The sequence below is a fragment of the Durio zibethinus genome, chromosome 10, assembly GCF_047325235.1.
Source record: "Durio zibethinus cultivar Kanyao isolate XHJ-2024 chromosome 10, ASM4732523v1, whole genome shotgun sequence".
NCBI lineage: Eukaryota > Viridiplantae > Streptophyta > Magnoliopsida > Malvales > Malvaceae > Durio > Durio zibethinus.
Genome location: NC_143171.1, coordinates 27,545,620 through 27,573,409, shown reverse-complemented (window position 1 = coordinate 27,573,409; position 27,790 = coordinate 27,545,620). Strand labels below are relative to the sequence as shown.

The 27,790-nt window shown below is 36.4% G+C and overlaps 2 protein-coding genes and 1 pseudogene across 7 annotated transcripts in view; 2 read left to right on the top strand and 1 right to left on the bottom strand.

Annotated features, from left to right (window-relative positions):
• LOC111293070 (uncharacterized) overlaps positions 1 to 20,708 on the top strand; it is a 34,887-nt gene extending 14,179 nt beyond the window's left edge. For 3 of the 6 annotated variants that reach the window (XM_089767081.1, XM_089767078.1, XM_089767079.1), the window contains 25 exons: positions 79 to 624; positions 711 to 830; positions 917 to 2,620; positions 2,742 to 2,867; positions 2,951 to 3,076; positions 3,490 to 4,035; positions 4,122 to 4,241; positions 4,327 to 5,928; positions 6,055 to 6,180; positions 6,264 to 6,389; positions 6,803 to 7,375; positions 7,462 to 7,581; positions 7,668 to 9,875; positions 10,001 to 10,126; positions 10,210 to 10,335; positions 10,756 to 13,680; positions 13,813 to 13,938; positions 14,022 to 14,147; positions 14,562 to 17,540; positions 17,673 to 17,798; positions 17,882 to 18,007; positions 18,422 to 19,111; positions 19,236 to 19,361; positions 19,446 to 19,574; positions 19,862 to 20,708. In XM_089767081.1, coding sequence (XP_089623207.1) covers positions 79 to 624; positions 711 to 830; positions 917 to 2,620; positions 2,742 to 2,867; positions 2,951 to 3,076; positions 3,490 to 4,035; positions 4,122 to 4,241; positions 4,327 to 5,928; positions 6,055 to 6,180; positions 6,264 to 6,389; positions 6,803 to 7,375; positions 7,462 to 7,581; positions 7,668 to 9,875; positions 10,001 to 10,126; positions 10,210 to 10,335; positions 10,756 to 13,680; positions 13,813 to 13,938; positions 14,022 to 14,147; positions 14,562 to 17,540; positions 17,673 to 17,798; positions 17,882 to 18,007; positions 18,422 to 19,111; positions 19,236 to 19,361; positions 19,446 to 19,574; positions 19,862 to 20,500 — 16,287 coding nt within the window. In that variant the 3' untranslated portion in view covers positions 20,501 to 20,708. The remainder of the gene's footprint in view (positions 1 to 78; positions 625 to 710; positions 831 to 916; positions 2,621 to 2,741; positions 2,868 to 2,950; positions 3,077 to 3,489; positions 4,036 to 4,121; positions 4,242 to 4,326; positions 5,929 to 6,054; positions 6,181 to 6,263; positions 6,390 to 6,802; positions 7,376 to 7,461; positions 7,582 to 7,667; positions 9,876 to 10,000; positions 10,127 to 10,209; positions 10,336 to 10,755; positions 13,681 to 13,812; positions 13,939 to 14,021; positions 14,148 to 14,561; positions 17,541 to 17,672; positions 17,799 to 17,881; positions 18,008 to 18,421; positions 19,112 to 19,235; positions 19,362 to 19,445; positions 19,575 to 19,861) is intronic. The other 3 variants (XM_089767083.1, XM_089767080.1, XM_089767082.1) reach the window with 2 other exon arrangements.
• An 863-nt stretch (positions 20,709 to 21,571) lies between these two features.
• On the bottom strand, positions 21,572 to 22,310 carry LOC111293072 (small ribosomal subunit protein eS17-like). Its single transcript, XM_022885791.2, has one exon. It carries the CDS (start codon positions 22,169 to 22,171, stop codon positions 21,743 to 21,745), a length of 429 nt encoding a protein of 142 aa, XP_022741526.1. The 5' UTR covers positions 22,172 to 22,310; the 3' UTR covers positions 21,572 to 21,742.
• A 1,315-nt stretch (positions 22,311 to 23,625) lies between these two features.
• Positions 23,626 to 27,658, top strand: LOC111293071 (acidic endochitinase-like; annotated as a pseudogene).
• Positions 27,659 to 27,790: the final 132 nt, after the last annotated feature.

Genomic DNA, 27,790 nt, shown 5'->3' with positions numbered 1-27,790 from the left:
TCTAAGCATCATGAAATAAGGAAAATAACTGATAGAAATTAATCATACTGAGCAACTCTGTGTTTCATCTTTTATCAGGAATCAAGCACAGAACTGTCAGCCGCAGAAGGCAATCAAATAATTGATGATATTCAGCAGCCAGAGGAAGCAAATAAAATAGCATCTGATGAGCAGATTCCAAGGGAATTAGATCCCAAAGAGAACAAGGAGATACAAAGTTCGATTGCCGAGGAACCTGTTCCAATAGATTTGCAGGATAGAGTTGCAGAATCCTCACAGAAGTCAGAAGTTGGAGATGAACACGATGGAGAAAAAACAGCAGTTAATTCAGGTAAAGAAATAACTGAGGAGTCTACATCAGTGGAAGATTTGACTAAGATATCATCATCTGACCACGTCAAAAGCTCCACAAAGGAAACTTGGCAAGTAACTCAAGACATGATTGAGGAGAGAGAAGAAACAGATGTAACAAATGCTTCTCAAATTCTTCTAGTGGAGAAACCAGTGGAGCAATCTGAGAAACAGATAAAAGATGAACCAGAAGACAAACTGGAGGATGAAGACCATGTTAACAGAGATGAAAATGCAAACGAGGTTACCAAGACTGTCCTTTTGTCTGAAGAGGTAAAGAACACTTGTGAATATTTTGTCTTTATGATTATATAAAGAGGTGTCTTTTTGTTATATTGACAAAAATTAATTTTTGGCAGATTGATAAGGAAGTTGAGAAAGCTGATAATAGTGAAGACATCAAAGAACATGTCATGGAGGAAGAAAGTAGCACAAATGAACTTCATCCATTATCAAAAGGAAATGAAACAACTAATGAGGTCATCTCGCTAATACATAAGGAATAGTTATTCACATAGCATTTTCAGATGTTAAATTTTTAAACATTTTAACTACTTATTCACAGGTGGAAGACTACAGTTCAGTCTCAACTGAATGTCTCAAGGAAGCAGACTCCAAGGAACAGATAGAAGGAGAAAACTCAGAGGTTGAAGAACATTCAACCAATGACAGAGAAGCATCCCATGTCATAAAAGAATTAGAAGAAAGGACACAGGATGAAGAGTCTGGAGACCCTGCAAGTGTGCAGAATGAACATACAGAAGCAGAAGAAAAAATTGAGATTATTGATGACTCAAAACTCTGTCATGACAAGAGTCGTATTGAAGCTGTGACAGAAGTAAGAGCAGAGACAAGCTTAAACGACACTGAGATGAATGAGGAGATTGTAAATACATCGAATACCAACTCAGTCAAGGTGAGTCTAGAAACTATTGAGAGTGATGCTAATCAAGAGACTAAAGAAGTAGAGAATGTGCAGCTTGAAGAAATATCCTCTGACCTGACGACCCAAGTCCCAACTAATGACAATGATGAAGTGGAAAAGCAGAGTCTAAATGCGGAAACTGTAGACAAGGATGAAGCTGACGAAATCAAGAGAGATCCTGAGGCATTTTACATGCCCAACGATCAGGCTGAAACTGAGAAGAGCCTAACAGTGGAAAAGGTGGACCAACTAAATTGCGATCATGAGCTTGAAAAGACAAAGAGTGAAGCCTCCAAAACTTCAAACAAAGATGAATTGGGGAAAATTGAACTAGCTTCAGATGGAGATCATGTTTCTGAAGACAAGGGCACAGAGCAAGATGCAGAAACCACGAAAAGCCTAACAGCAGAAGAACTGGAAGCCAACAAAGTTGAAGAAACCAAAGGAGAACCAGAAACATCATCTGATTACATATGTCAAAGAGTTGAAACTATTTTGAAAGATGATATTAGTTGCCCTAGTACACTTCCAGAAGAGAAACCAGAGGAGCAACTTCAAATTTCTACCTGCACATTGCCTTCTGAGGAGGAAGAGATCAGAACTGCACACCCAATTGAGAACATTGAAGAAGAGACACAGAAGGATGCTGAAATAAAACATGAGAGTCTAGAAGATTCTTCTGACACAAAGACAATAGAAGAGGTTGGCGTGCCCAATGAAGAACAAAGAGAGCCTAAAACAGTCTCAGAAGAAGAACCAGTTGCTGACCAGGGTCTTCAAAACGATCAACCAGAGGACCAGATTGAAACTACATCTTCTACATTGCCTTCCGAGGAAAGGGAGCATGGAACTGGAGCCATAGGTGAGGAGATACAATATGGCGAAACAAAGGAAGAAATAACCAAAAAGCTAGATGACATTACTGGAGGTGAAATAACTGGTAAGCAGACTCTCTCAGCTAATAAACCAGAGGGGACTGCATGCTCTCCGTTGGTTTCAAAGGAAAAGGAGGAAGAAAATATAAGCATGGTTGAGAAGACAGAAGAGGAGAAAATAAATGAAGCAGACATTCCAGACAAGATTTCAGAAGATACTTCTGAAGCACACAAAACAGCAGAGATATACTCAGAAAAAGAAGAGTTTCAGGAGCTTGAAGATGCTACGAAAGATGAAACTGCTTCTGCTCAAGCTCTCCAAGTGGAGGAACCAAATGAGCAGTCTTTGACTTCAGCATTGCCTGCTGAGAACATAAAGCATGGAACTACAGCCAATGAGGAAGAAAATCAGTGTGAGAAAACAAATGAAGGAAATGAAATCATACTGAATGAAGCTTCAAAAGAAGAGGTAAGCAATACTAGCTCAAAACCTTATAATTTCATGTATTTCCTATTCATTCTTGTATCTATTATTCTCTTGTAAAATTTATTATTTTGACAACTATTAACTGAGGCGGCAAAAATGACAGGTCATTGATGACAAGGAAGTTACCGAGACATCTTATTCAACTTCCCATTTGGAAGAGCTGACGAAAGATGGCTCTGAAAAAGATGAGCAAAAGGATAAACTGGTTGAAGACAAGATATATGAAGAGGTCAGGAAACAGAAACTGAACTTTGTTCATCTTATTTGTTTGTTGCTTTTTTATATCGATATTGAAGCTTGAATCTATAACAGCTCAATGTCGAAGCTCAAAAGACCGATGAAAATGATACAATTGAAAAGCAGGTTGAAGATAAAACTGTTGAGGATCCAGGCCAAGCTTCAGTTGCCTGGATTGAAACCACAACAGTAACAGAAGAGGTCAAACTACATTGAATCTTCCCTTCAAACTTTGATTGGAATAACATTTTATGCAAATGTAACTGTTACAGAAAGTGCAACAGTCTTGTTGATTTTATGAATCTGTTCAAATGACGAAAGAGATTCCAGGTTTTAGTATAAAACATGGTTAGCTTATTGAAGGACCTTTTGAAAGTCAAAATATTATGGGAGAGGGAGTGCAGTAGAATAACTTAGATCTTATATAGGAGAAAAGGCGAGTAAAATTCTTGAAGCTAGAATTATTCTTTTTTCTGTTATTATTTTAAATATCTATTTGTCAGGTCTCTCAATCATTCTAGGAGCTGCAAATGAAGTCTAAGCATCATAAAATAAGGAAAATAACTGATAGAAATTAATCACACTGAGCAACTCTGTGTTTCATCTTTTATCAGGAATCAAGCACAGAACTATCAGCCGTAGAAGGCAATCAAATAATTGATGATATTCAGCAGCCAGAGGAAACAACTAAAATAGCATCTGTTGAGCAGATTCCAAGGGAATTAGATCCCAAAGAGAACACAGAGATACAAAGTTCGATTGCCGAGGAACTTGTTCCAATAGATTTGCAGGATAGAGTTGCAGAATCCTCACAGAAGTCAGAAGTTGGAGATGAACATGGCAGAGAAAAAACAGCAGTTAATTCAGGTGAAGAAATAACCAAGGAGTCTATATCAGTGGAAGATTTGACTAAGATATCATCATCTGACCAAGTCAAAATCTCCACAAAGGAAACTTTGCAAGTAACTCAAGACGTGATTGAGGAGAGAGAAGCAACAGATGAAACTAATGCTTCTCAAATTCGTCTAGCGGAGAAACCAGTGGAGCAAACTGAAAAACAGATAAAAGAGGAACTGGAAGACAAACTGGAGGATGAAGACCATATTAACAGAGACGAAAACGCAAATGTGGTTACCAAGGCTGTCATTTTATCTGAGGAGGTAAAGAATACTTATGAATATTTTGTCTTCATAATTATTTAAGGAGGTGACTTTATGTTATGTTGACAAATATTAATTTTTAGCAGATAGACAAGGAAGTTGAGAAAGCTGATGATAGTGAAGACATCAAAGAACATATCATGGAGGAAGAAAGTAGCATAAATGAACTTCATCCACAATCAAAAGGAAATGAAACAACCAATGAGGTCATCTCAGTAATACAAAATGAATAGTTATCACATAGCATTTTCAGATGTTAAATTTTTAAACAATTTAATTACTTATTCACAGGTGGAAGACAACAGTTCAGTCTCAACTGAATGTCTCAAGGAAGCAGACTCCAAGGAACAGATAGAAGCAGGAAACAAAGAGCTTGAAGAACATTCAACCAATGACAGAGAAGCATCCCACGTCATAAAAGAATTAGAAGAACGGACACAGGATGAAGAGCCTGGAGACCCTGTCAATGTGCAGGGTGAAGATAGAGAAGCAGAAGGAAAAATTGAAGAGATAAGCGATGACTCAAAACTCTGTCATGACAAGAGTCATATTGAAGCTGTGACAGAAGTAAGAGCAGAGACAAGCTTAAACGACACAGAGGTGAATGAGGAGATTGTAAATACATCTAATACCAACTCAGTCAAGGTGAGTCTAGAATCTATTGAGAGTGATGCTGACCAGGAGACTAGAGAAGTAGAAAATGTTCATCTTGAAGAAATATCCTCTAACTTGGCACACCATGTCCCAACTAATGACAATGATGAAGTGGCAAAGCAGAGCCTAAATATGGAAACTGTAGACAAGGATGAAGCTGATGAAATCAAGAGAGATCCTGAGGCATTTTACATGCCTAATGATCAGGTTGAAACTGAAAAAAGCATAACAGCGGATGAAGATCATGTTTCTGGTGACAAGGGCGCAGAACAAGACGCAGAAACCATGAACAGCCTAACAGCAGAAGAACTGGAAGCCAACAAAGTTGAAGAAACCAAAGGAGAACCAGAAACATCATCTTATTACATATCTCAAAGAGTTGAAAATATTTTGAAAGATGATATTAGTTCCCCTAGCACTCTTCCAGAAGAGCAACTGGCGGAGCAACTTCAAACTTCTGCCTGCACATTGCCTTCTCAGGATGAAGAGGTCAGAACTGCACACCCAATTGAGAAGATTGAAGAAGAGATACAGAAGGATGATGAAGTAAAACATGAGAGTCTAGAATATTCTTCTGACACAAAGACAATAGAAGAGGTATGCTTGCCCAATGAAGACCAAAGCGAGCCTAATACAGTCTCAGAAGAAGAAACTATTGCTGACCAGGGTCTTCAAAACGATGAACCAGAGGAGCAGATTGAAACTGCATCTTCTGTATTGCCTTCCGAGGAAAGGGAGCATGGAACTGGAGCCATAGGTGAGGAGATGCAATATGGCGAAACAAAGGAAGAAGTACCCACAAAGCTAGATGTCATTAGAGGAGATGAAATAACTGGTGAGCAGACTCTCTCAGCTAATGAACCAGAGGGGACTGCATGCTCTCCATTGGTTTCCAAGGAAAAGGAGGAAGAAAATATAAGCATGGTTCAGAAGACAGAAGAAGAGAAAATAAATGAAGCAGACATTCTGAACAAGATTTCAGAAGATACTTCCGATGCAAAGAAAATGGCAGAGATATACTCAGAAAAAGAAGAGTTTCAAAAGCTTGCAGATGATAAGAAAGATGAAACTGCTTCTGCTCAAGCTCTCCAAGTAGAGGAACCAAATGAGCAGTCTTTAACTTCAGCATTGCCTGCTGAGAACATAAAGCATGGAACAACATCCGATGAGGAAGAAAATCAGTGTGAGAAAACAAATGAAGGAAATGAAATCATACTGAATGAAGTTTCAAAAGAAGAGGTAAGCAATACTAGCTCAAAACCGTAACAATTTCATGTGTTTCCTAGTCATTCTCATATCTATTATTCTCTTGCTTGTAAAATTTATTATCTTGACAACTGTTAACTGAGGCGGCAAAAATGACAGGTCATTGATGACAAGGAAGTTACCGAAACATCTTATTCAACTTCACATTTGGAAGAGCTGACGAAAGATGGCTCTAGAGAAGATAAGCAAAAGGATAAACTGGTTGAAGACAAGACAAGTGAAGAGGTAAGGAAACAGAAACTAAACTTTGTTCATCTTTTTCGTTTCTTGCTTTTCTATATCTATATTGAAGCTTTAATCTACAACAGCTCAATTTGGAAGCTCAAAAGACCAGTGAAAATGAAATAATTGAAAAGCAAATTGAAGATAAAACTGTTGAGGATCCAGGCCAAGGTTCAGTTGCCAAGATTGAAACCACAACAGTAACAGAAGAGGTCAGCCTACATTGAATCCGCCTTTCAAACTTTGCCTTGAATAATATTTTACGCAAATGTAACTGCAACAGAAAGTGCAATATTCTTGTTGATTTCATGAATCTGCTCAAATGACAAAAGAGATTCCAGGTTTTAGTATAAAACATGGTTAGCTCATCGAAGGACCTTTTGAATATCAAAATATTATGGGAGAGGGAGTGCAGTAGAATAAGTTAGATCTTATATAGGAGAAAAGGCAAGCAAAATTCTTGAAGCTATAATTATTCTTTTTTTCTGTTATTATTTAAATTTCTATTCGTCAGGTCACTCGATCACTCTAGGAGCTGCAAATGAAGTCTAAGCATAATAGAATAAGGAAAATAACTGATAGAAATTAATCATACTGAGCAGCTCTACGTTTCAACTTTTATCAGGAATCAAGCACAGAACTATCAGCCGCAGAAGGCAATCAAATAATTGATGATATTCAGCAGCCAGAGCAAGCAACTAAAATAGCATCCGATGAGCAGATTCCAAGGGAATTAGATCCCAAAGAGAACAAAGAGATACAAAGTTTGATTGCCAAGGAACTTGTTCCAATAGATTTGCAAGACAGAGTTTCAGAATCCTCACAGAAGTCTGAAGTTGGAGATGTCAAAGAGATCTATCCAGAAGTAGTTGAACATGGTGCAGAAAAACCGGCAGTTAATTCAGGTGAAGAAATAACTGAAGAGCCTACATCAGTGGAAGCTTCAACTAAGATATCATCATCTGACCATGTCGAAAGCTCCACAAAGGAAACTTTGCAAGTAACTCAAGACATGATTGAGGAGAGAGGAGCAACAGATGAAACTAATGCTTCTCAAATTCTTCTAGTGGAGAAACCAGTGGAGCAAACTGAAAAACAGATAAAAGAGGAACTGGAAGACAAACTGGAGGATGAAGACCATAGTAACAGAGAAGAAAATGCAAACGAGGTTACCAAGGCTGTCATTTTGTCTGAAGAGGTAACAAACACTTATGAATATTTTGTCTTCATGATTATTTAAGGAGGTGTACTTTTGTTATATTGACAAATATTAATTTTTAGCAGATTGATAAGGAAGTTGAGAAAGCTGATGATAGTGAAGACATCAAAGAACATGTCATGGAGGAAGAAAGTAGCTCAAATGAATTTCATCCAGTTTCAAAAGGAAATGAAACAACTAATAAGGTCATCTCAGTAATATATAATGAATAGTTATTCACATGGCATTTTCAGATGTTAAATTTTTAAACATTTTAACTACTTATTCACAGGTGGAAGACTACAGTTCAGTCTCAACTGAATGTCTCAAGGAAGCAGGCTCCAAGGAACAGATAGAAGCAGAAAAGTCAGAGGCTGAAGAACATTCAACCAATGACGGAGAAGCATCCCACGTCATAAAAGAATTAGAAGAAAGGACACAGGATGAAAAGCCTGGTGACCCTGTAAGTGTGCGGGATGAAGATAGAGAAGCAGAAGAAAAAATTGAGGAGTTTATCGATGAGTCAAAACTCTGTGATGACGAGAGTCATATTGAAGCTGTGACAGAAGTAATAGCAGAGACAAGCTTAAATGACACTGAGGTGAATGGGGAGCTTGTAAGTACATCGCATATCAGCTCAGTCCACGTGAGTCCAGAAACTATTGAGAGTGATGCTAATCAAGTGACTAGAGTAGAGAATTTGCAGCTTGAAGAAATATCCTCTGACTTGGCACCCCAAGTCCCACCTAAGGACAGTGATGAAGCGGAAAAGCAGACTCTAAATATGGAAAATGTAGACAAGGATGAAGCTGACGTAATCAAGAGAGATCCTGAGGTATTTTACATGCCCAAAGATCAGATTGATGAAGCTGAGAAAAGCCTAACAGTGGAAAAGTTGGACCAAGTAAACAGTGATCTTAAGCTTGTAGAGACAAAGAGTGAAGCCTCCAAAACTTCAAATGCATATGAACTGGGGAAAATTGAATTAGCTTCAGATGGAAATCATGTTTCTGAAGATAAGGAAGAAGAAGAAAAAGTGAAGGAAGGGGAAATGTTAGAAAAGGAAGGATCACAGGAGCCTGAAACTGTTGTGGATCAAGAAACTACTGTTGCTCAGGCTTCAATAACAGAGGAATCAGTGGAGATTGAAACAATAAGCACTGTTGAGAAGCTAGAGGAAGAGAAAAGGAAAGAAGCAGAAAAGCTTGAAGATGAGAATTGTGAAGATTCATCAGCTAGAGAAACAGAAGAGATATGCTTGCAAAAGGAAGAGCCAAATGAGCTTCATGCAGTTCCAAAAGAAGAAATTACTTCCGGTCAGACTTTATCAGAAGAGCACCTACATATTTCAGCCTCCGCTTTAACTAGTCAAGAACAAGAGCATGAAACCAAGGAGACAGAAGATGAGAAAACAAATGAAGGGGAAATCATAAAAGACGAGATTGGAGAAGATGCTTCAGATGCACGGACAACAGTGGAGATATGCTCACAAAAGGAAAGGCCCGTCGAGCTAGAGGCTGTTGTGGAAGATGAAATGACTGCTGGTCACACTCTCACCGAAAAGAAATCAGAAGAACAAGTTCAGAATCCAACCTCTGCACTGCCTTCAAAGGAAGAGGAATGTGGAAGTACAGGTACAACTGAGAAGATAGAAAGTGCGAAAACAGAGGAAGCAGAATTCTTAGAAATTGATAATGGAGGAGATACATCCTTGCAAAAGGAACGGCTTCAGGAGGATGAAGCTCTTGCAGTAGATGACACTGCTTCTGCTCAAACTATCCCAGCAGAGAAACCAGAGGAGCAAATTCCAAATCCTGTTGTTACATTGCCATCAAAGGAACATAAGCACGAAACCATCAGCGAAGTTGACAAGACTGAAGAGGAGAAAGTAAAGGAAGAAGAGATGCAAAATGGAGACTCTGATGGAGGAAAGACAGTAGAAGAGATAAGCTTTGAAAAAAATGAGACAAGGGAGCCCCAAGCTGTGTTGGAAGGTGAAACTAATTCTAGTCAGGTTATAGCAGAGGAATCACAGGAGCATGGAACTGTAAGAGAAGAAGAGAAAATAAAAGAAGCAGAAACACAGGAAGATGACGAAACCCAACAATCAGAATGCACAAGAGAGCTTCAAGGTGCCTTAGAAGATGGAGCAACTGCTGCTTTTACTCTGCCAGGTGAGAAGCCGGAAGATCACCTTCATATTACAACCTCTACATTGCCTTCTGAGGTCCAAGAAGATGAAACCAAGGAAACAGAATTGCAAGAAGCTGAGAGTCCAGAGAAGATTCCAGAACAAACAAGAGAGATTGAGGAAGCCCCAAATTTCAACGGAGAGACACATGAAAGGGCTTTTGACAATGAATTACTCGCTGAAATAGAAGACGCTGCAATTAACGAGAAAATTGTCAAATCAACAGATGAGATAGGGGGTGAAGAAAATCAGTGTGAGAAAACAAATGAAGGAAATGACATCTTACAGAATGAAGTTGTAAAAGAAGAGGTAAGCAACACTAGCTCCAAACCTTAATAATTTCGTGTATTTCCTATTCATTCTCGTTTCTATTATTCTCTTGCTTGTAAAATTTATTATTTTGACAACTATTAACTGAGTGGGCAAAATGACAGGTCATGGAAGACAAGGAAGTTACTGAAACATCTTATTCGACGTCCCATTCAGAAGAGCTGACGAAAGATGGCTCTGGAAAAGATGAGCTAAAGGATAAACTGATTGAAGACGAGACATATGAAGAGGTCAGGAAAAAGAAACTAAATTTTGTTCATCTTATTCGTTTCTTGCTTTTCTATATCTACATTGAAGCTTTAATCTATAACAGCAAAAAGCGGAAGCTCAAAAGGCCAGTGAAGATGAGATAATTGAAACGAAGATCGAAGATAAAACTGTTGAGGATCCAGGCCAAGCCTCGGTTGCAGGGATTGAAACCACAACAGTGACACAACAGGTCAGACTACATTGAATCCTCCTTTCAAACTTTGCATTGCATAATATTTGATGCAAATGTAACTGTAACAGGAACTGCAAGTCTTGTTGATTTCATTAATCTGTCAAATGACGAAAGAGATTCGAGGTTTTAGAATAAAACACGGTTAGCTCTTTGAAGGACCATAAGAAATCAAAATATAATATGTGAGATAAAGAGAGAGCAGTAGAATAACTTAGATCTTATATAGGAGAACAGGCAAGCAAATTTCTTGGAGCCAGGATTATTCCTTTTGTTTTTTGGTTATTATTTTAAATTTCTATTTGTCAGGTCTCTCAATCATTCTAGGAGCCACAAATGAAGTCTAAACATCATAAAGTAAGGAAAATAATTGATAGAAATTAATCATACTGAGCACCTCTATGTTTCATCTTTTATCAGGTATCAAGCATAGAATTATCAGCTGCAGAAGGCAATCCAATATTTGATGATATTCAGCAGCTAGAGGAAACAACTAATATAGCATCTGATGAGCAGATTCCAAGGGAACTAGATCCCACTGGGAACACAGAGATAACAAGTTCAATTGCCAAGGACCATGTTCCAATAGATTTGCAGGACAGAGTTGCAGAATCCTCACAGAAGGCTGATGTTGGAGATGTCAAAGAGATTTATCCAGAAGAAGTTGAAGATGATGGAGAAAAAACAGCAGATAATTCAGGTGAAGATATAACCGAGGAGTCTACATCAGTGGAAGATTTGACTAAGATATCATCATCTGACCACGTTGAAAGCTCCACAAAGGGAGCTTTGCCAGTGACTCAAGAGATTCTAGAGGACAGAGAAGCAAAAGATGAAACTAATGCTTCTCAAATTCTTCTAGTGGAGGAGAAACCAGAGGAGCAATCTCCAGCTCCATCATCCAAAGTGCCTTCCACAGAAGGAGAGCATGGAGTTACAACTCAAGTCGATTTAGCAGAAGAAAAGGAACTGAAGGAAGTGGAAACTCTAGATAAAGATTCTTCTGATACAAAGAAAGGAGGTGAGATATGCTTGGAAAAGGAAGAAAACAAGGAGCTAAAAGCTGTTGGGGGGCAAGAAACAATTGCTGAAGATGCTAAGAAAGAAGAAACTATAGTGAAAGATAATATTGGTTCCCCTAAAACTCTTCCGGAAGAGAAGCTGGAGGAGCAACTTCAAACTTCTGCCGACACATTGCCTTCTGAGGATGAAGAGGTCAGAACTGCACACCCAATTGAGAAGATTGAAGAAGAGATACAGAAGGATGCTGAAATAAAACATGAGAGTCTAGAGGATTCTTCTGACACAAAGACAATTGAAGAGGTATGCGTGCCAAATGAAGAACAAAGAGAGGCTAAAGCAGTCTCAGAAGGAGAAACTATTGCTGACCAGGGTCTTCAGAACGATGAACCAGAGGAGCAAATTCAAACTACATCTTCTACATTGCCTTCTGAGGAAAGGGAGCAGGGAACTGGAGCCATAAGTGAGGAGATAGAATATGGCAAAACAAAGGAAGAAGTACCCACAAAGCTAGATGTTGTTCGAGGAGATGAAATACCTGGGAAGCAGACTCTTTCAGCTAATAAACCGGACGAGGGGACTACAAGCTCTCCAATGGTTTCCAAGGAAAAGGAGGAAGAAAACATAAGCACGGTTGAGAAGACAGAAGAAGAGAAAATAGATGAAGCAGACATTCCAGATAAGATTTCAGAAGATTCTTCTAATGCAAAGAAAACATCAAAGATGTGCTTGGAAAAAGAAGAGGTTCGGGAGCATGAAGATGCTAAGAAAGATGAAATAGCTACAGCTCAAGCTCTCCAAGTGGAGGAACCAAATGAGCAATCTTTGACTTCAGCAATGCCAGATGAGAACATAGAGCATGGAACTACAGCCAATGAGGAAGAAGAAGAAAAAGTGAAAGAAGTTGTATTGCTAGAAAAAGAAACATGCTTAGAAAAGGAAGGACCTCAGGAGCCTGAAGCTGTTGTGGATCAGGAAACTGCTCAGGCTTCAATAACAGAGGAATCACTGGAGATTGAAACAATAGGCACTGTTAAGAAGCTAGAAGAAGAGAAAAGGAAAGAAGCAGAAAAGCTTGAAAATGAGAATTGTGAAGATTCGTCAGGTAGAGAAACAGAAGAGATATGCTTGCAAAAAGAAGAGCCAAATGAGCCTCATGCAGTTCCAAAAGAAGAAATCACATCTGATCGGACTTTCTCAGGAGAGCAACTTCATATTTCAACCTCTGCTATAACTAGTGAAGAACGAAAGCATGAAACTAAGAAGACAGAAGATGAGAAAACAAACGAAGGGGAAATCATAAAAGACAAGATTGAAGAAGCTTCAGATGAAACGACAACAGTAGAGATATGCTCACAAAAGGAAAGGTCCGTTGAGCTAGAAGCTGTTGCAGAAGATGAACTGACTGTTGGTCACACTCTCACTGAAAAGAAATCATCAGAACAGGCTCAGAATCCAACCTCTGCACTGCCTTCAAAGGAAGAGGAATGTGGAAGTACAAGTACAGCTGAGAAGATAAAAAGTGACCAAACAGAGGAAGCAGAATTCTTACAGGACAATGGAGAAGATGCATCCTTGCAAAAGGAACGGCTTCAGGAGGATGAAACTCTTGCAGTAGTAGACAATGCTTCTGCTCAGACCATCCCCACAGAGAAACCAGAGGAGCAAATTTCAAATCCTGTTGTCACATTGCCATCGACTGAAGAGGAGAAAGTAAAGGAAGAAGAGATGCAAAATGGAGACTCTGATGGAGTAACGACAGTACAAGAGATAAGCTCAGAAAAAATTGAATCAAAGGAGCCCCGAGATATGTTGGAAGGTGAAACTAATTCTAGTCAGGTTGTAGCAGAGGAATCACAGGAGCATGGAACTGTAAGAGAAGAAGAGAAAATAAAAGAAGCAGAAACAAAGGAAGATGACAAAACCCAACAATCAGAATGCACAAGAGAGCTTCAAGGTGCCTTAGAAGATGGAGCAACTGCTGCTTTTACTCTGCCAGTTGAGAAGCCAGAGGATCACCTTCATATTACAACCTCTACATTGCCTTCTGAGGTCCAAGGAGATGAATCGAAGGAAACAGAATTGCAAGAAGATGAGAGTCCAGAGAAGATTCCAGAACAAACAAGAGAGACTGAGGAAGCCCAGAATTTCAACACGGAGACACATGAAAGGGCTTTTGACAATGAATTGCTCAATGAAACAGAAGATGCTGCAATCAAAGAGAAACCTGTCAGAGCAAGAGATGAGACAGTGGGTGAAGAAAATCAGTGCGAGAAAACAAATGAAGGAAATGAAATCATACCGAATGAAGTTTCAAAGGAAGAGGTAAGCAATACTAGCTCAACACCTTAATAATTTCATGTATTTCCCATTCATTCTCGTTTCTATTATTGTCTTGCTTTTAAAATTTATTATCACAATAACTATTAAGTATTAAATGATAAGCAAAAATGACAGGTCATGGAGGACAAGGAAGTTACTGAAACATCATATTCAACTTCCCATTCGGAAGAGATGACAAAAGATGGCTCTGGAGAAGATGAGCAAAGGGAGAAGCTGATCGAAGACAAGACATCTGAAGAGGTCAGGAAACAGAAACTAAACTTTGTTCATCTTAATCGTTTCTTGCTTTCCTATATCTATATTGAAGCTTTAATCTATAACAGTTCATCGTGGAAGCTCAAAAGACCAGTGAAAATAAGATCATTGAAAAGCAGATAGAAGATAAAATTGTTGAGGATCCAGGCCAAGGTTCAGTTGCCAGGATTGAAACCACAACAGTAACAGAACAGGTCAGACTACATTTAATCCTCCTTTCAAACTTTGCATTGAATAATATTTTATGCAAATGTAACTATAATAGTAATAGCAACAGTCTTGTTGATTTCATGAATCTGTTCAAATGATGAAAGAGATTCCAGGTTTTAGTATAAAACATGATTAGCTCATTGAATAACCTTATGAAATCAAAATATTATGAGAGAAAAAGACTGCAGTAGAATAACTTAGATCTTATATAGGAGAAAAGGCAAGCAAAATTCTTGAAGCTAGAATTATTCTTTTTTTTCTGTTATTATTTTAAATTCTATTAATCAAGTTCCTCAATCATTCCAGGAGCCACAAATGAAGCCTAAACGTCATAAAGTAAGAAAATAAGTGATAGAAATTAATCATACTAAGCAACTCTTTGTTTCATCTTTTATCAGGGATCAAGCACAGAATTATCAGTGGCAGAAGGCAATCAAATAATTGATGATATTCAGCAGCCAGAGGAAACAACTAATATAGCATCTGATCAGCAGATTCCAAGGGAATTAGATCCCATTGAGAACACAGAGATAACAAGTTCAATTGCCAAGGAACATGTTCCAGTAGATTTACAGGACAGAGTTGCAGAATCCTCACAGAAGGCTGAAGTTGGAGATGTCAAAGAGATTTATCCAGAAGTAGTTGAACATGGCAGAGAAAAAACAACAGATAACTCAGGTGAAGAAATAACCAAGCAGTCTACATCAGTGGAAGATTCAACTAAGGTATCATCATCTGACCATGTTGAAAGCTCCATAAAGGAAACTTTGCAAGTGACTCAAGACAAGATTAAGGAGAGAGAAGCAAAAGATGAAACTAATGCTTCTCAAATTCTTCGATTGGAGGAGAAACCAGAGGAGCAATCTCCAGCTCCATCATCCAAATTGCCTTCAGCGGAAGGAGAGCATGGAGTTACAACTCAAGTTGACGTAGTAGAAGAAAAGGAACTGAAGGAAGTGGAAACTCTAGATAAAGATTCTTCTGATACAAAGAAAGGAGGTGAGATATGCTTGGAAAAGGAAGAAAACAAGGAGCTAAAAGCTGTTGTGGAGCAAGAAACAATTGCTGAAGATGCTAAGAAAGAAGAAACCATAGTGAAAGATAATACTAGTTCCCCTAAAACTCTTCCAGAAGAGAAACTGGAGGAGCAACTCCAAACTTCTGCTGACAGATTGCCTTCTGAGGATGAAGAGGTCAGAACTGCACACCCAATTGAGAAGATTGAAGAAGAGATACAGAAGGATGCTGAAATAAAACATGGGAGTCTAGAAGATTCTTCTGACACAAAGACAATAGAAGAGGTATGCTCGCCAAATGAAGAAAAAAAAGAGGCTAAGGCGGTCTCAAAAGAAGAAACTATTGCTGACCAGGGTCTCCAAAATGATGAACCAGAGGAGCAAATTCAAACTACATCTTCTACATTGCCTTCTGAGGAAAGGGAGCATGGAACTGGAGCCATAAGTGAGGAGATAGAATATGGCAAAAAAAAGGAAGAAGTACTCACAGAGCAAGATGTTGTTCCAGGACATGAAATAACTGGTGAGCAGACTCTTCCAGCTAATAAACCAGAGCAAGGGACCACAAGCTCTCCATTGGTTTCCAAGGAGAAGGAGGAGGAAAACATAAGCACTGTTGAGAAGACGGAAGAAGAGAAAACAAATGAAGCAGACATTCAAGATAAGATTTCAGAAGATTCTTCGGATGCAAAGAAAACAGCAAAAATATGCTTGGAAAAAGAAGAGTTTCAGGAGCTTGAAGATGCTAAGAAAGACGAAATAGCTACTGCTCAAGCTCTCCAAGTGGAGGAACCAAATGAGCTATCTTTGACTTCAGCATTGCCTGCTGAGAACATAGAGCATGGAACTACTGCCAACGAGGAAGAAGAAGAAGAAAAAGTGAAGGAAGTGGTATTGCTAGGAAAAGAAACATGCTTAGAAAAGGGAGGACTTCAGGAGCCTGAAGCTGTTGTGGATCAAGAAACTATTGTTGCTCAGGCTTCAATAATAGAGGAATCATTGGAGATTGAAGCAATAGGCACTGTTGAGAAGCAAGAAGAAGAGAAAAGGAAAGAAGCAGAAAAGCTTGAAGATGAGAATTGTGAAGATTCGTCAGCTAGAGAAACAGAAGAGATATGCTTGCAAAAAGAAGAGCCAAATGAGCCTCCTGCAGTTCCAAAAGAAGAAATTACATCAGGTCAGACTTTCTCAGAAGAGCCACTTCATATTTCAACCTCTGCTATAACTAGTGAAGAACTAGAGCATGAAACTAAGAAGACAGAAGATGAGAAAACAAACAAAGGGGAAATCATAAAAGACAAGATTGAAGAAGAAGCTTCAGATGCAAGGACAACAGTAGAGATATGCTCACAAAAGGAAAGGTCCGTTAAGTCAGGAGCTGTTGTAGAAGATGAACTGACTGCTGGTCACACTCTCCCTGAAAAGAAATCAGAAGAACAAGTTCAGAATCCATCCTCTCCACTGCCTTCAACGGAAGAGAAATGTGGAAGTACAAGTACAGCTGAGAAGATAGAAAGTGACAAAACAGAGGAAGCAGAATTCTTACAAGATGCTAATGGAGAAAATGCATCCTTGCAAAAGGAACAGCTTCAGGAGGATGAAGCTCTTGCAGTAGTTGACAACACTTCTGCTCAGATTATCCCAACAGAGAAACCAGAGGAGCAAATTCCAAATCCTGTTGTTATATTGCCATCAGAGGAGCATAAGCATGAAACCATCAATGGAGTTGACAAGACTGAAGAGGAGAAATTAAAGGAAGAAGAGATGCGAAATGGAGACTCTGATGTAGGAAAGACAGTACAAGAGATATGCTCAGAAAAAAATGAATTAAAGGAGCCCCGAGATGTGTTGGAAGGTGAAACTAATCCTAGTCAGGTTATAGCAGAGGAATCACGGGAGCATGGAACTGTAAGAGAAGAAAAGAGAATAAAAGAAGCAGAAATACTGGAAGATGACAAAACCCCACAATCAGAATATGCAGGAGAGCTTCAAGGTGCCTTAGAAGATAGAGCAACTGCTGCTCATACTCTCCCAGGAGAGAAGCCAGAAGATCACCTTCATATTACAACCTCTAAATTGCCTTCTGAGGTCCAAGGAGATGAAACCAAGGAAACAGAATTGCAAGAAGATGAGAGTCCAGAGACGATTCCAGAACAAACAAGAGAGATTGAGGAGGCCCAGAATTTCAACAAGGAGACACATGAAAGGGCTTTTGACATTGAATTACTCACTGAAACAGAAGATGCTGCAATCAAAGAGAAACTTGTCAAAGCAAGAGATGAGACAGTGGGTGAAGAAAATCAATGTGAGAAAACAAATGAAGGAAATGAAATTATACCGAATGAAGTTTCAAAAGAAGAGGTAAGCAATACTAGCTCAAAACCTTAATAATTTCATGTATTTCCTATTCATTCTCGTTTCTGTTATTCTCCTGCTTTTAAAATTTATTATCTTAACAACTATTAAGTATTAACTGAGGGGCAAAAATGACAGGTCATGGTGGACAAGGAAGTTACTGAAACATCTTATTCAACTTCCCATTCGGAGGAGCTGACGAAAGATGGCTCTGGAGAAGATGAGAAAAGGGATAAACTGATTGAAGACAAGAAATCTGAAGAGGTCAGGAAACAGAAACTAAACCTTTTTCATCTAAATCGTTTCTTGCTTTTCTATATCTATATTGAAGCTTTAGTCTATAACAGTTCAATGTGGAAGCTCAAAAGACCAGTGAAAATGAGATAATTGAAAAGCAGAGAGAAGATAAAATTGTTGAGGATCCAGGCCAAGGTTCAGTTGCCAGCATTGAAACCGCAACAGTAACAGAACAGGTCAGACTACATTGAATCCTCCTTTCAAACTTTGCATTGAGTAATATTTTATGCAAATGTAACTGTAATAGTAATTGCAACCATCTTGTTGATTTCATGAATCTGCTCAAATGATGAAAGAGATTCCAGGTTTTAGCATAAAACATGGTTAGCTCATTGAAGGACCTTATGAAATCAAAATATTATGAGATAAAGAGACTGCAGTAGAATAACTTAGATCTTACATAAGAGAAAAGGCAAGCAAAATTCTTGAAGCTAGAATTATTCTTTTTTTCTGTTATTATTTTAAATTTCTATTAATCAGGTTTCTCAATCATTCTAGGAGCCACAAACGAAGTCTAAACATCAAAAGTAAGGAAAATAACAAATAGAAATTAATCATACTGAGCAACTCTATTTTTCATCTTTTATCAGGGATCAAGCAAAGATTTTTCAGTGGCAGAAGGCAATCAAATAATTGATGATATTCAGCAGCCCGAGGTAACAACTAATATAGCATCTGATCAGCAGATTCCAAGGGAATTAGATCCCATTGAGAACACAGAGAATACAAGCTCAACCGCCAAGGAGCATGTTCCAATAGATTTGAAGGACAGAGTTGCAGAATCCTCACAGAATGCTGAAGTTGGAGATGTCAAAGAGATTTATCCAGAAGTAGTTCAACATGGCGGAGAAAAAATAACAGATAATTCAGCTGAAGAAATAACCAAGGAGTCTACATCAGTGGATGATTTGACTAAGATATCATCATCTGATCATGTTGAAAGCTCCATAAAGGAAACTTTGCAAGTGACTCATGACATGATTGTGGAGAGAGAAGAAAAAGTTGAAATTAATGCTTCTAAAATTCTTCTAGGGGAGGAGAAACCTGAGGAGCAATCTCCAGCTCCATCATCCAAATTGCCTTCTGTGGAAGGAGAGCAGAGAGTTACAACTCAAGTCGATGTAGTAGAAGAAAAGGAACTAAAGGAAGTGGAAGCTCTAGATAAATGTTCTTCTGATACAAAGACAGGAGGCGAGATATGCATGGAAAAGGAAGAAAACAAGGAGCTAGTAGCTGTTGTGGAGCAAGAAACTATTGCTGTTCAGGCTCCATCAACAAAGGTTAGACAGAACTAATTTAAACCTTAATAATTTCATGCATTCTTTATTTGTTCTATTTTTTCTTGTTGTTTGGCTGTAATCATTTATGAACAAACAACTGCTAATGATGGGAGCAACATGACAGATTAAGGAGGACCCGGTTTCTCATTTTGAAGATGGCAGCAAAGAAGATGAGCTGAAGGATGAACATACTGGAGACAAGACAAATGAAACCTTGAAAATCCAAACATACGAAATTCAAAATGAAAAGGTCTGTTCTAAAGGCACTCATTTTTAATCCTCTTGTTCTTTTCTTGCCTCTATCTTTTGATATTGAATCTTAATTTACCAACAGCTCTTTATGGAAATTCTAAAGGACAGTGCAAACAATATTAAGAAAGAGATTGTTGCTGAAGATGAAACTGTGAAGGTTCTAGAACAAGTTCCAGTTGAAATGGAAGAAGCCACAATTGTAAGAGAACAGGTGAGAACACAGTCTTGTAAGAGAAATGAGATCACTTTATGACTAGAAGGCAATGAAACAACTTGAAGCTTGAATCTAGTTTAAGGGGTTTTAAAAGAAAAAAAAAAAGGAAATTTACTTTATCATCTGGACCCTCAATCTTTTTCAAGGTCCACAAATGGAGTCTAAACACAAGTCATAACGTAAAGAAACTAATTGAAAAAAAAATCATGTTGAGCAGGTATGTATTTCATTCTATATCGGAAATCTAGCTTAGATATATCACTAATGTAACATTTGACAAACAGATTCCAGGAGAAGAAGAATCTACCGAGAGCAGAAACAAAAGTTCAAGTGGCAAGGAACACTTTCCAACAGAACAGCAGGTTAGAGCTTTAGAAATCTCAGACAAAGCTGAAGCAAGAGATTTGGAACCTGGAAATACTCAAGAAATTTGTTCAGAAGCAGGAGTTGATCCTGTAAAAGAGAAAAAGACAGATAATTCAGGTGTGGAAATAACCCAGGAACCTGAATCAGTGGATTCAGCTAAGCTATCATTGTCTGACCTACTCCAAAGATCCACAAGAGAAAAAATACAAGTGACTAAAAATGTGATTGAAGAGATGGAACTAACAGTAAGCAAGGAAGAACCACCTGTGGAAGAAGCAGAAGCTATTCAAGCTAAAGAAGCAAAAACCGATGAAGAGAAAGATGAAGGAGAGGAAGGGGATGAACACAATAAGGCAGACTCTGGCTCGGATGCTCCTGTGATGGTAGAAGCACCTAGAGATACCAACACTAAACCACGTAAGAAATCTCATAGCATACTATCTGGTGTTGGATCAAAAGTGAAGCAATCAATTTCCAAGGTGAAGAAAGCAATAATTGGTAAATCTTCTCATTCAAAAGAATCAAAACCAAAATCACCAAAGGAAAGCGAGAAATGAATATGATCCCCCGTCTCAGTCAGTAAAGAATCACATATTCTTAGGTGTTTTTTTTATAAGGGTTTGTTTTCTGTCAAATATTTGTGGTCATACTATGTTTTAAACTTAGTGTGTTTTCTGCAAACTGGAAAAGTAGTTCCATTTTTTTTTTGTATAAAAATACTTGGAGAGTTATATGATTGTAAAATGGAGTGTTGCAAATTTGCAATTTTTCTGAGCATGCCACAATCACATATATACAAAATTGTTTGTTCATCAAAGACTTCTAAAGACACATTCCAGTTCCAAACTTCCAACTACAAGGCTCTAACACTAATTTATAATTAACTGACAAATCTACAAGCTGCTGTAAGGAACCAAATTAGTTTGTGTTTTCAATGTATTTAACCATGTGCAACATTAATCCAACCATGACCACAGAATGGAAAGATAACACAAAATGAGAATCCAAAAATCATGGAAGTTGGCTAAATTAACTCCATCAAGTTAATGGATGCCATTGGAACAGCAGAAAGAATCCAACTGTGGAATTTAACCATACTTGAAATTATTAAAGCAAAAATTGTCTTCTAGTTTCTTTTATTGCTTGTAACTTCCATTGAAATTTGCAGAACATGAAATTGTGATTGAAAAGAAACTCTCTATAGGCAGAGTTCAGAGACAGAAAATTTAAATCCAAAGATTATGGAAGTTGGTTAAATCAAATCCATCATTTTGATGGGTGCCATGACAAGAGCAAAAAGAATACAGCCGCGGAATTGAACCACGCTTCAGTTTAACTTAATAAAGCAAAGATCATCTTTTTAGTTTCTTGCTTGCAATTGCCACTGATATCGCAGAACAAGAACTTAAGAATGCAAAAAGACTCCATATAACCAGAATTGGTATTCGTTACCTTAAAATTTCACATCATCCAGCGTCACTCAGCATTATGATTGAAAGAAACTCCAAATTGCAATGCTAAATAGGGGCCTTAATCTCACACTCACCATTTCTAGCAGTCAAGAGCTAAATACTATCTGAGTATCTAAAATGAAATTCGAAGAAAAAATAAAAATCAAGCCATAACAATGGCAAAAACTAAATATTACCCATTTCAAAAAACTTCTAAAAGAAACTACACATCAGGCTTAATAAATTTGAGTGCCATTTAACATAGCAACAAAAATTGTTCCAACAAAAAAAAAATAATAATAACGAACTAAAGATTAAAAACCCGTCAAATCCATGGAAACCCATCACTTAAAACCTCCTTCCAGGTCCACCACCGCGACCGAAGCCGATTTGAGGAACTGGAACAGCAACCGGATCAACCTTAACAAGCCCAGGAATATCAGCCATCCCAAGAACCGAAAGCATATCAAGAGTTTCCTTATCAACTTCTATGTGATCAACGTTTATTGCCGATTCATCGGGGACGAAATCCATGCGTCGCTCGCGCTCTTCTTCTTGGAGCTTCAGAGAAATGCCACGAACGGGACCCTTCTGGATTCGCTTCATCAGATGGGTGGAGAACCCGGCGACCTTGTTGCGTAGCCTCTTGGATGGTATTATAGCCACTTCTTCGATGATCTTTTTATTGGTATGGAAATCGAGGGTCATGCGAGAGTAGTACCGCTCGATTACCTGACGAGACGACTTCTTCACTGTCTTGGTGCGAACGCGGCCCATGGTTTCAATCAATGGAGTTGCCTGAGTGGATGGCTGTAGTTTGCCGATAGGAAAGTGAAGGTCAGAGTTAGGGTTAGGGTTAGGGTTTTTCGCTTCTGAAATAGGATTTTTATATATGGATTAGGAAATTTTGGGTGGGCCCTGAGGTTTATGGTTCAGTTTCTTCTTTTGGGTTCGGCTGAGGCCAATATATGACTCCAACCATGTAAAGTAGAAGGGTTTATGAGCTAAGCTCAGAATAATAAAAATAATTTTTATATTAACATTTTAATAATTTTAACTTAATTTTAATTAAATTTAAATAAAATATATTATTTATTTAACAAAATAATAATTTCGGAAGTCAAGTCTACCTCAAATTTAAAAATTTAGTTTAAGGCTTCAAGTTTATTTTAAAAACGAGTCATTATAGAAAGAAAATTAGTATATGAATGAAAAATGAAATAACCATTTTTTCTTATGACTTTTAATTTGAAGTATAACTCATAATAGAAGTAAATTATATATTTTAAATCATAATTACAAACTGGTTGAGGTGATTATAATAATAATCTTTTTTGATTTTGCTCAATCTAAAATTATATTTTTAAAAATTTTATAATTTGAAGATATTATCATATCGAGGAGTATATTTTATAATTGAAACTCATATGTAAAGAATATTTTGGGTTTAGAAGATAAATTTGTGTATTTATTTTTATTAGAAATTATTAGCAGACAATCAAAATATTTTTTATTTTTTGATTGATTTGATATATATAATGTTACGTCAATTCGATTATATTATTATTTTATTTCACAGATCATTTATTTTTAATCTATAATCACTTAAGTACTATCCATCTAATTTAACATTTTTTTATTTCTTTATTTTTCTTTCTTTTTTATTTTCTTGATTTCGATTTCTGATTTAAGTATTAGAGCTCAAAATGTAAAAAACACTTTTACCTTTACCCTAAGTGTTCTCTTTTTCTCTTATGATTTCAAGATTCTCATCCTCTTGGAGCTCGACGCCAACATCACCGCATCGAAAGAGTTCAGTCAACATACCCTACTAAGTGATAGGAACCTTTCGATTGGATCATTTGAAAAAAAAAAAGATAAACTACAAAATGAACATCAAAACATACAAAATGTAGAACAAGAATTACAGTTAATGCACAATCTTAGTTTTGTTTTATGAAATTTATGATAATTGTTGTCATCACCTAAATTGATTCTAGTAAAAATCCCTTGTCTCTATCATAGTGAAAAAAAAAAAAATCTGTATCCAACTATTCCCTTACAAAGAATTTGTCTCTACTATGTTAATGGCTAAATTTCAAACAACTGAAAAAGGAAAAAAAGTTCCTGAAAAGAACAGTAGTATACCAGTATTTAAGTAGGTTCTAGTTTTTTCAGCAAGGCCAGACCTGAACAAAAGATTCAATTTTCAGTTCATTTTCTTGTTGATTATGGCAAGTATGGCTCCCAAGATACATATTTTACTACTCATTTTTGCTATTTTTAGTAGCCCTTCTCATTCTGGCAGCATCTCAATTTACTGGGGCCAAAATGCTCGGGAAGGAAAATTGGCTGACACATGCAAGACTGGGAGATTTGAGTATGTTATTATAAGTTTTCTGTGTGTATTTGGCAATAACCAAACTCCTCAGCTTGACTTGGATGATCATTGTGATCCTTCTAACAAGGGATGTGTTGGCTTAGCTCATGATATCAGGTCATGTCAGAGCAGAGGTGTTAAGTTTTTGCTGTCCATTGGAGGTGGGGATGGTAGCTTCAGCCTTGTATCATCAGAAGAAGCAAAGAAGTTTGCTCATTACCTTTGGAACAATTATTTGGGTGGACACTCCATTGATAGACCTTTTGGTGATGCTGTGTTGGATGGAATTGATTTTGACATTGAAGGAGGAAGCCCTCTTCACTATGATGAACTAGGAGGGTAATGTGCAACTATTTATAGATTGATAGTGGAGATTGATTTTAGCATCTTCCTAGATTTACAAGCGAATTATAATTATAATTATCTCATGTTCAAAGACACCACGTAACAAAAGATAGTTCCTCGGATTCAGTCCGACTAAAAGATGTTACGTATGAAAGTAACTCGTATTTTTCACATATATATATAGTTAAAATCCGAAAGATTTTTAACATATACTTGAGGCTTTCATGGTATACTTGGAAAACAGGCACTTGAAGAACTACAACTCAAAGAAGAAGGTTTATTTGACAGCAGCACCGCAATGTCCCTATCCAGATTTGTACATAGGGCAAGCCTTATCGACAGGGCTGTTCGATTATGTGTGGATGCAGTTCTACAACAATTACTGAGAATACAAAGGCAATGCCTCTGATGTGAAGGCAACTTTTGATGAATGGAGCAATGGTGTACCAGCTACCAAGTTCTTCATGGAACTCCAAGCAGTCCCCAGCGGCGCCAGCAGCGGTTTCGTTCCGAAGGTTGTTTTGATATCTCAGATTCTTCCTCTAATCAAGAAGGCCAACAAGTATGGATGTAATACCCCAATCCAAATGATAATTGGGCTATACTAATATTAAAGCTCATCAATTTATTAAGAGATCAATTAGTAAAAAAAAAAAGACTGAAGTATTAGATGAAAGAAAACCTAACTATGGTAAAACAGAAAGAAAATGTAGTTGTTCATCCTTATCTTCCTTACATGATTTAAAATTAGAGACTACAATTGAGTTAATCTCCTAAATGTGAGTATATACCATCTTTTTATTTAAGAAATATATCATGTTGATTGCTATTATTTTGAGTTGAAATTCTAGGAGAAAAATCAAGAAAAATTATTAAATATTTCATTAATCTTCATGATCTATTTGGGTAAATTATTGAGCTTTGGTTATTTCATGTTCTTAAGATTTATTGATGATTATTGAATGGAGTTTAAAGGCTAAAAATGGGGATTTTAATTTTTAAAGATTGAATGAGAAATTTTATTTTTTGATAAGATGTTATGATCTGTAATAGTGAATAAAATAAAATTCTGTATTAATGGATTGATTACTATAATGATTATTATATACCATTAGAAAGCATATTAAATATACTTTCTAATAAAATAAACGGAAGTCGAATCCGAGTTTTTTATGAATAATTGCCTAATTTTTACTTAAGGATATGTAGGCTGTAAGATAACAGCATCAGGGTTGAATTTCAAAAATTATCTTAATTTTTATACAAGGAATTATAGATTAAGGCATATATGTTTGGAAAACAAATTGAGTCTACTTTCTAATGAAATAAACGAAATTAAATTTGGATTTTCTTATGAATAAATATGTAATTTTTATGAAAAGGTATACAAGTCATCTAGCAACAACATATGGCGTGGATTGCAAAAATTGTTATAATTAATCCACAATGAATCATGAGATGAACCATATATGGTTAGAAAACTTATCGAGCCTAGTTTTTAACGCATTAAAAAGATTTTAATTTCGAGTTAAATTTCTTGAGACATGGTCATTTTAGTAAAAGTAGCATAGGCTATCAGAATTAGTTATTTGAGTTATTTCTTGTTTAACTTAGTTGTTTTTGTATAAGTGGTCTCAAATGGGTTAATTAATTACTGTCATGTTGAAATGATCTTGAATAGGCCATTAATTATTTTGGGAAAGAAACTAAGTAGTGGAATCAAAAAGAGATAAGTGAAATAAAAAAGAGATAAGTAGAATCTCACACACTTTACTTATTTTCAAATCTATGTATATATGTATGTTTTTAAATAAATGAATATTTTATTTCATTATTTTCGATGTATGAAAATATGATCAAGAATATGATTATTTTGTGTTTCTCTATATAAACGATTAAGCATGTTTATGAATGAAATGAGAAAATGGTTTATGTTTAAATAACGATTTTATGATAACAACGCTTTTCTATCCCTCAAAAGTGGGATCATCGATAACAGAACTAGTTCTACGACCTTAGCTCGTTAGTCAGGGTCGTATGATTATGTATTTGTTAACTACTATTACTCATTAGCTAGGGTCGTAGAATTAGTTATAATGTCAATGATCTCATTTCTCATGGATGTAAAAACGTAACTATCATAAAATCATTTTTTCATTTTATTTATGAGCATGATCTATCGTTTACATAGCAAAAACACCAAATAATCATATGCTTGATCATAATTTCATATATAAAAAATAAAAAAATAAAACATTTATTCATTTAGAAACATACATATATACATAGATTTGAAAACAAGTAAAATATGTGAGATTCTACTTACCTCTTTTCAATTTCACCATTTAATTTTTCTCCCAAAATAATTAATGGCCTATTTAAGATCATTTTAACATGACAGTAGTTAATCAACTCATTTGAGATTACTAACTCTAGCAGCTTATGCTACTTTCACTAAAACGATCATATCTTAAGATATTAAACTCGAAATTAAAATCTTTTTAATGCGTTAGAAACTAGACTCAATAAACTTTTTAATCATCTATGACCATCTCGTGATTCTTTGTGGATTAATTATAATAATTTTTGCAATCCATGTCATATGCTACTACTAGATAGCCCGTATACCTTCTCATAAAATTACCCATTTATTCATCAGAAACTCCAAATTCAAATTTGCTTATTCTGTTGGAAAGTAGACTCAATAAGCTTTCTAAACATATATAGCTTAATCTGTAATTCCTTGTATAAAAATTAAGACAATTTTCGTAATTTAACCCTGATGCTACTACTTTATAGCTTGCATATCTTTAAGTAAAAATTAGACAATTCTTCATAAAAAACTCGGATTTGACTTCTGTTTATTTTATTATAAAGTAGATTCAACATGCTTTCTAATGATATATAATAATCATTGTAGTAATTTATTCATTAATACATAATTCTATTTTATTCACTATTACAAATCATAGTATCTCATTCAAAAATAAAATTTCTCCTTCAATATTTAAAAATTAAAATCTCCACTTTCAGCCTTTAAACTTCATTCAATAATCATCAATAAATCTTAAGAACATGAAATAAACAAAGCTTGATAATTTACCCAAATAGATCATGAAGATTAATTAAAGATTTCATAAATTTTCTTTATTTTTATCTTAGAATTTCAACTCCAAATAATAACAATCAACATGATATATTTCTTAAATAAAAATATGACATATGCTCACATTTAAGAGATTAACTCGATTGTAGTCTCCGATTTTGAATCTTGTACTTGATTTTTCATGCTCTCTAACTCTAAAGAAAATGAAAAATAAGAATTTCATTTTCTTTCTATTTCACAATAGCTAAATTTTATTTTATCTAACACTTCGGTCCTTATTTTTTTTACTAATTAATTTTTTAATAAATTGATGGGCTTTAGTATTAGTTTAACCCAATTATCATTTGGGCTGGGGTATTATATGGAAGTATCATGCTGTGGTCTAAATGATGATCTAACTGGTTACAGTTCCTCCATCAAGAGCCATGTTTGATTTTTTGTTTCAACTTGTTACAGGGTTAGAAAACATGCACGTAATGGCCCAATTGCTTTGATTCTTTGCTGTTCCTCATCCTATTGTCACTTCTTGCTTGTAAAAGGACTGATATCATAAGATTATTGTCAC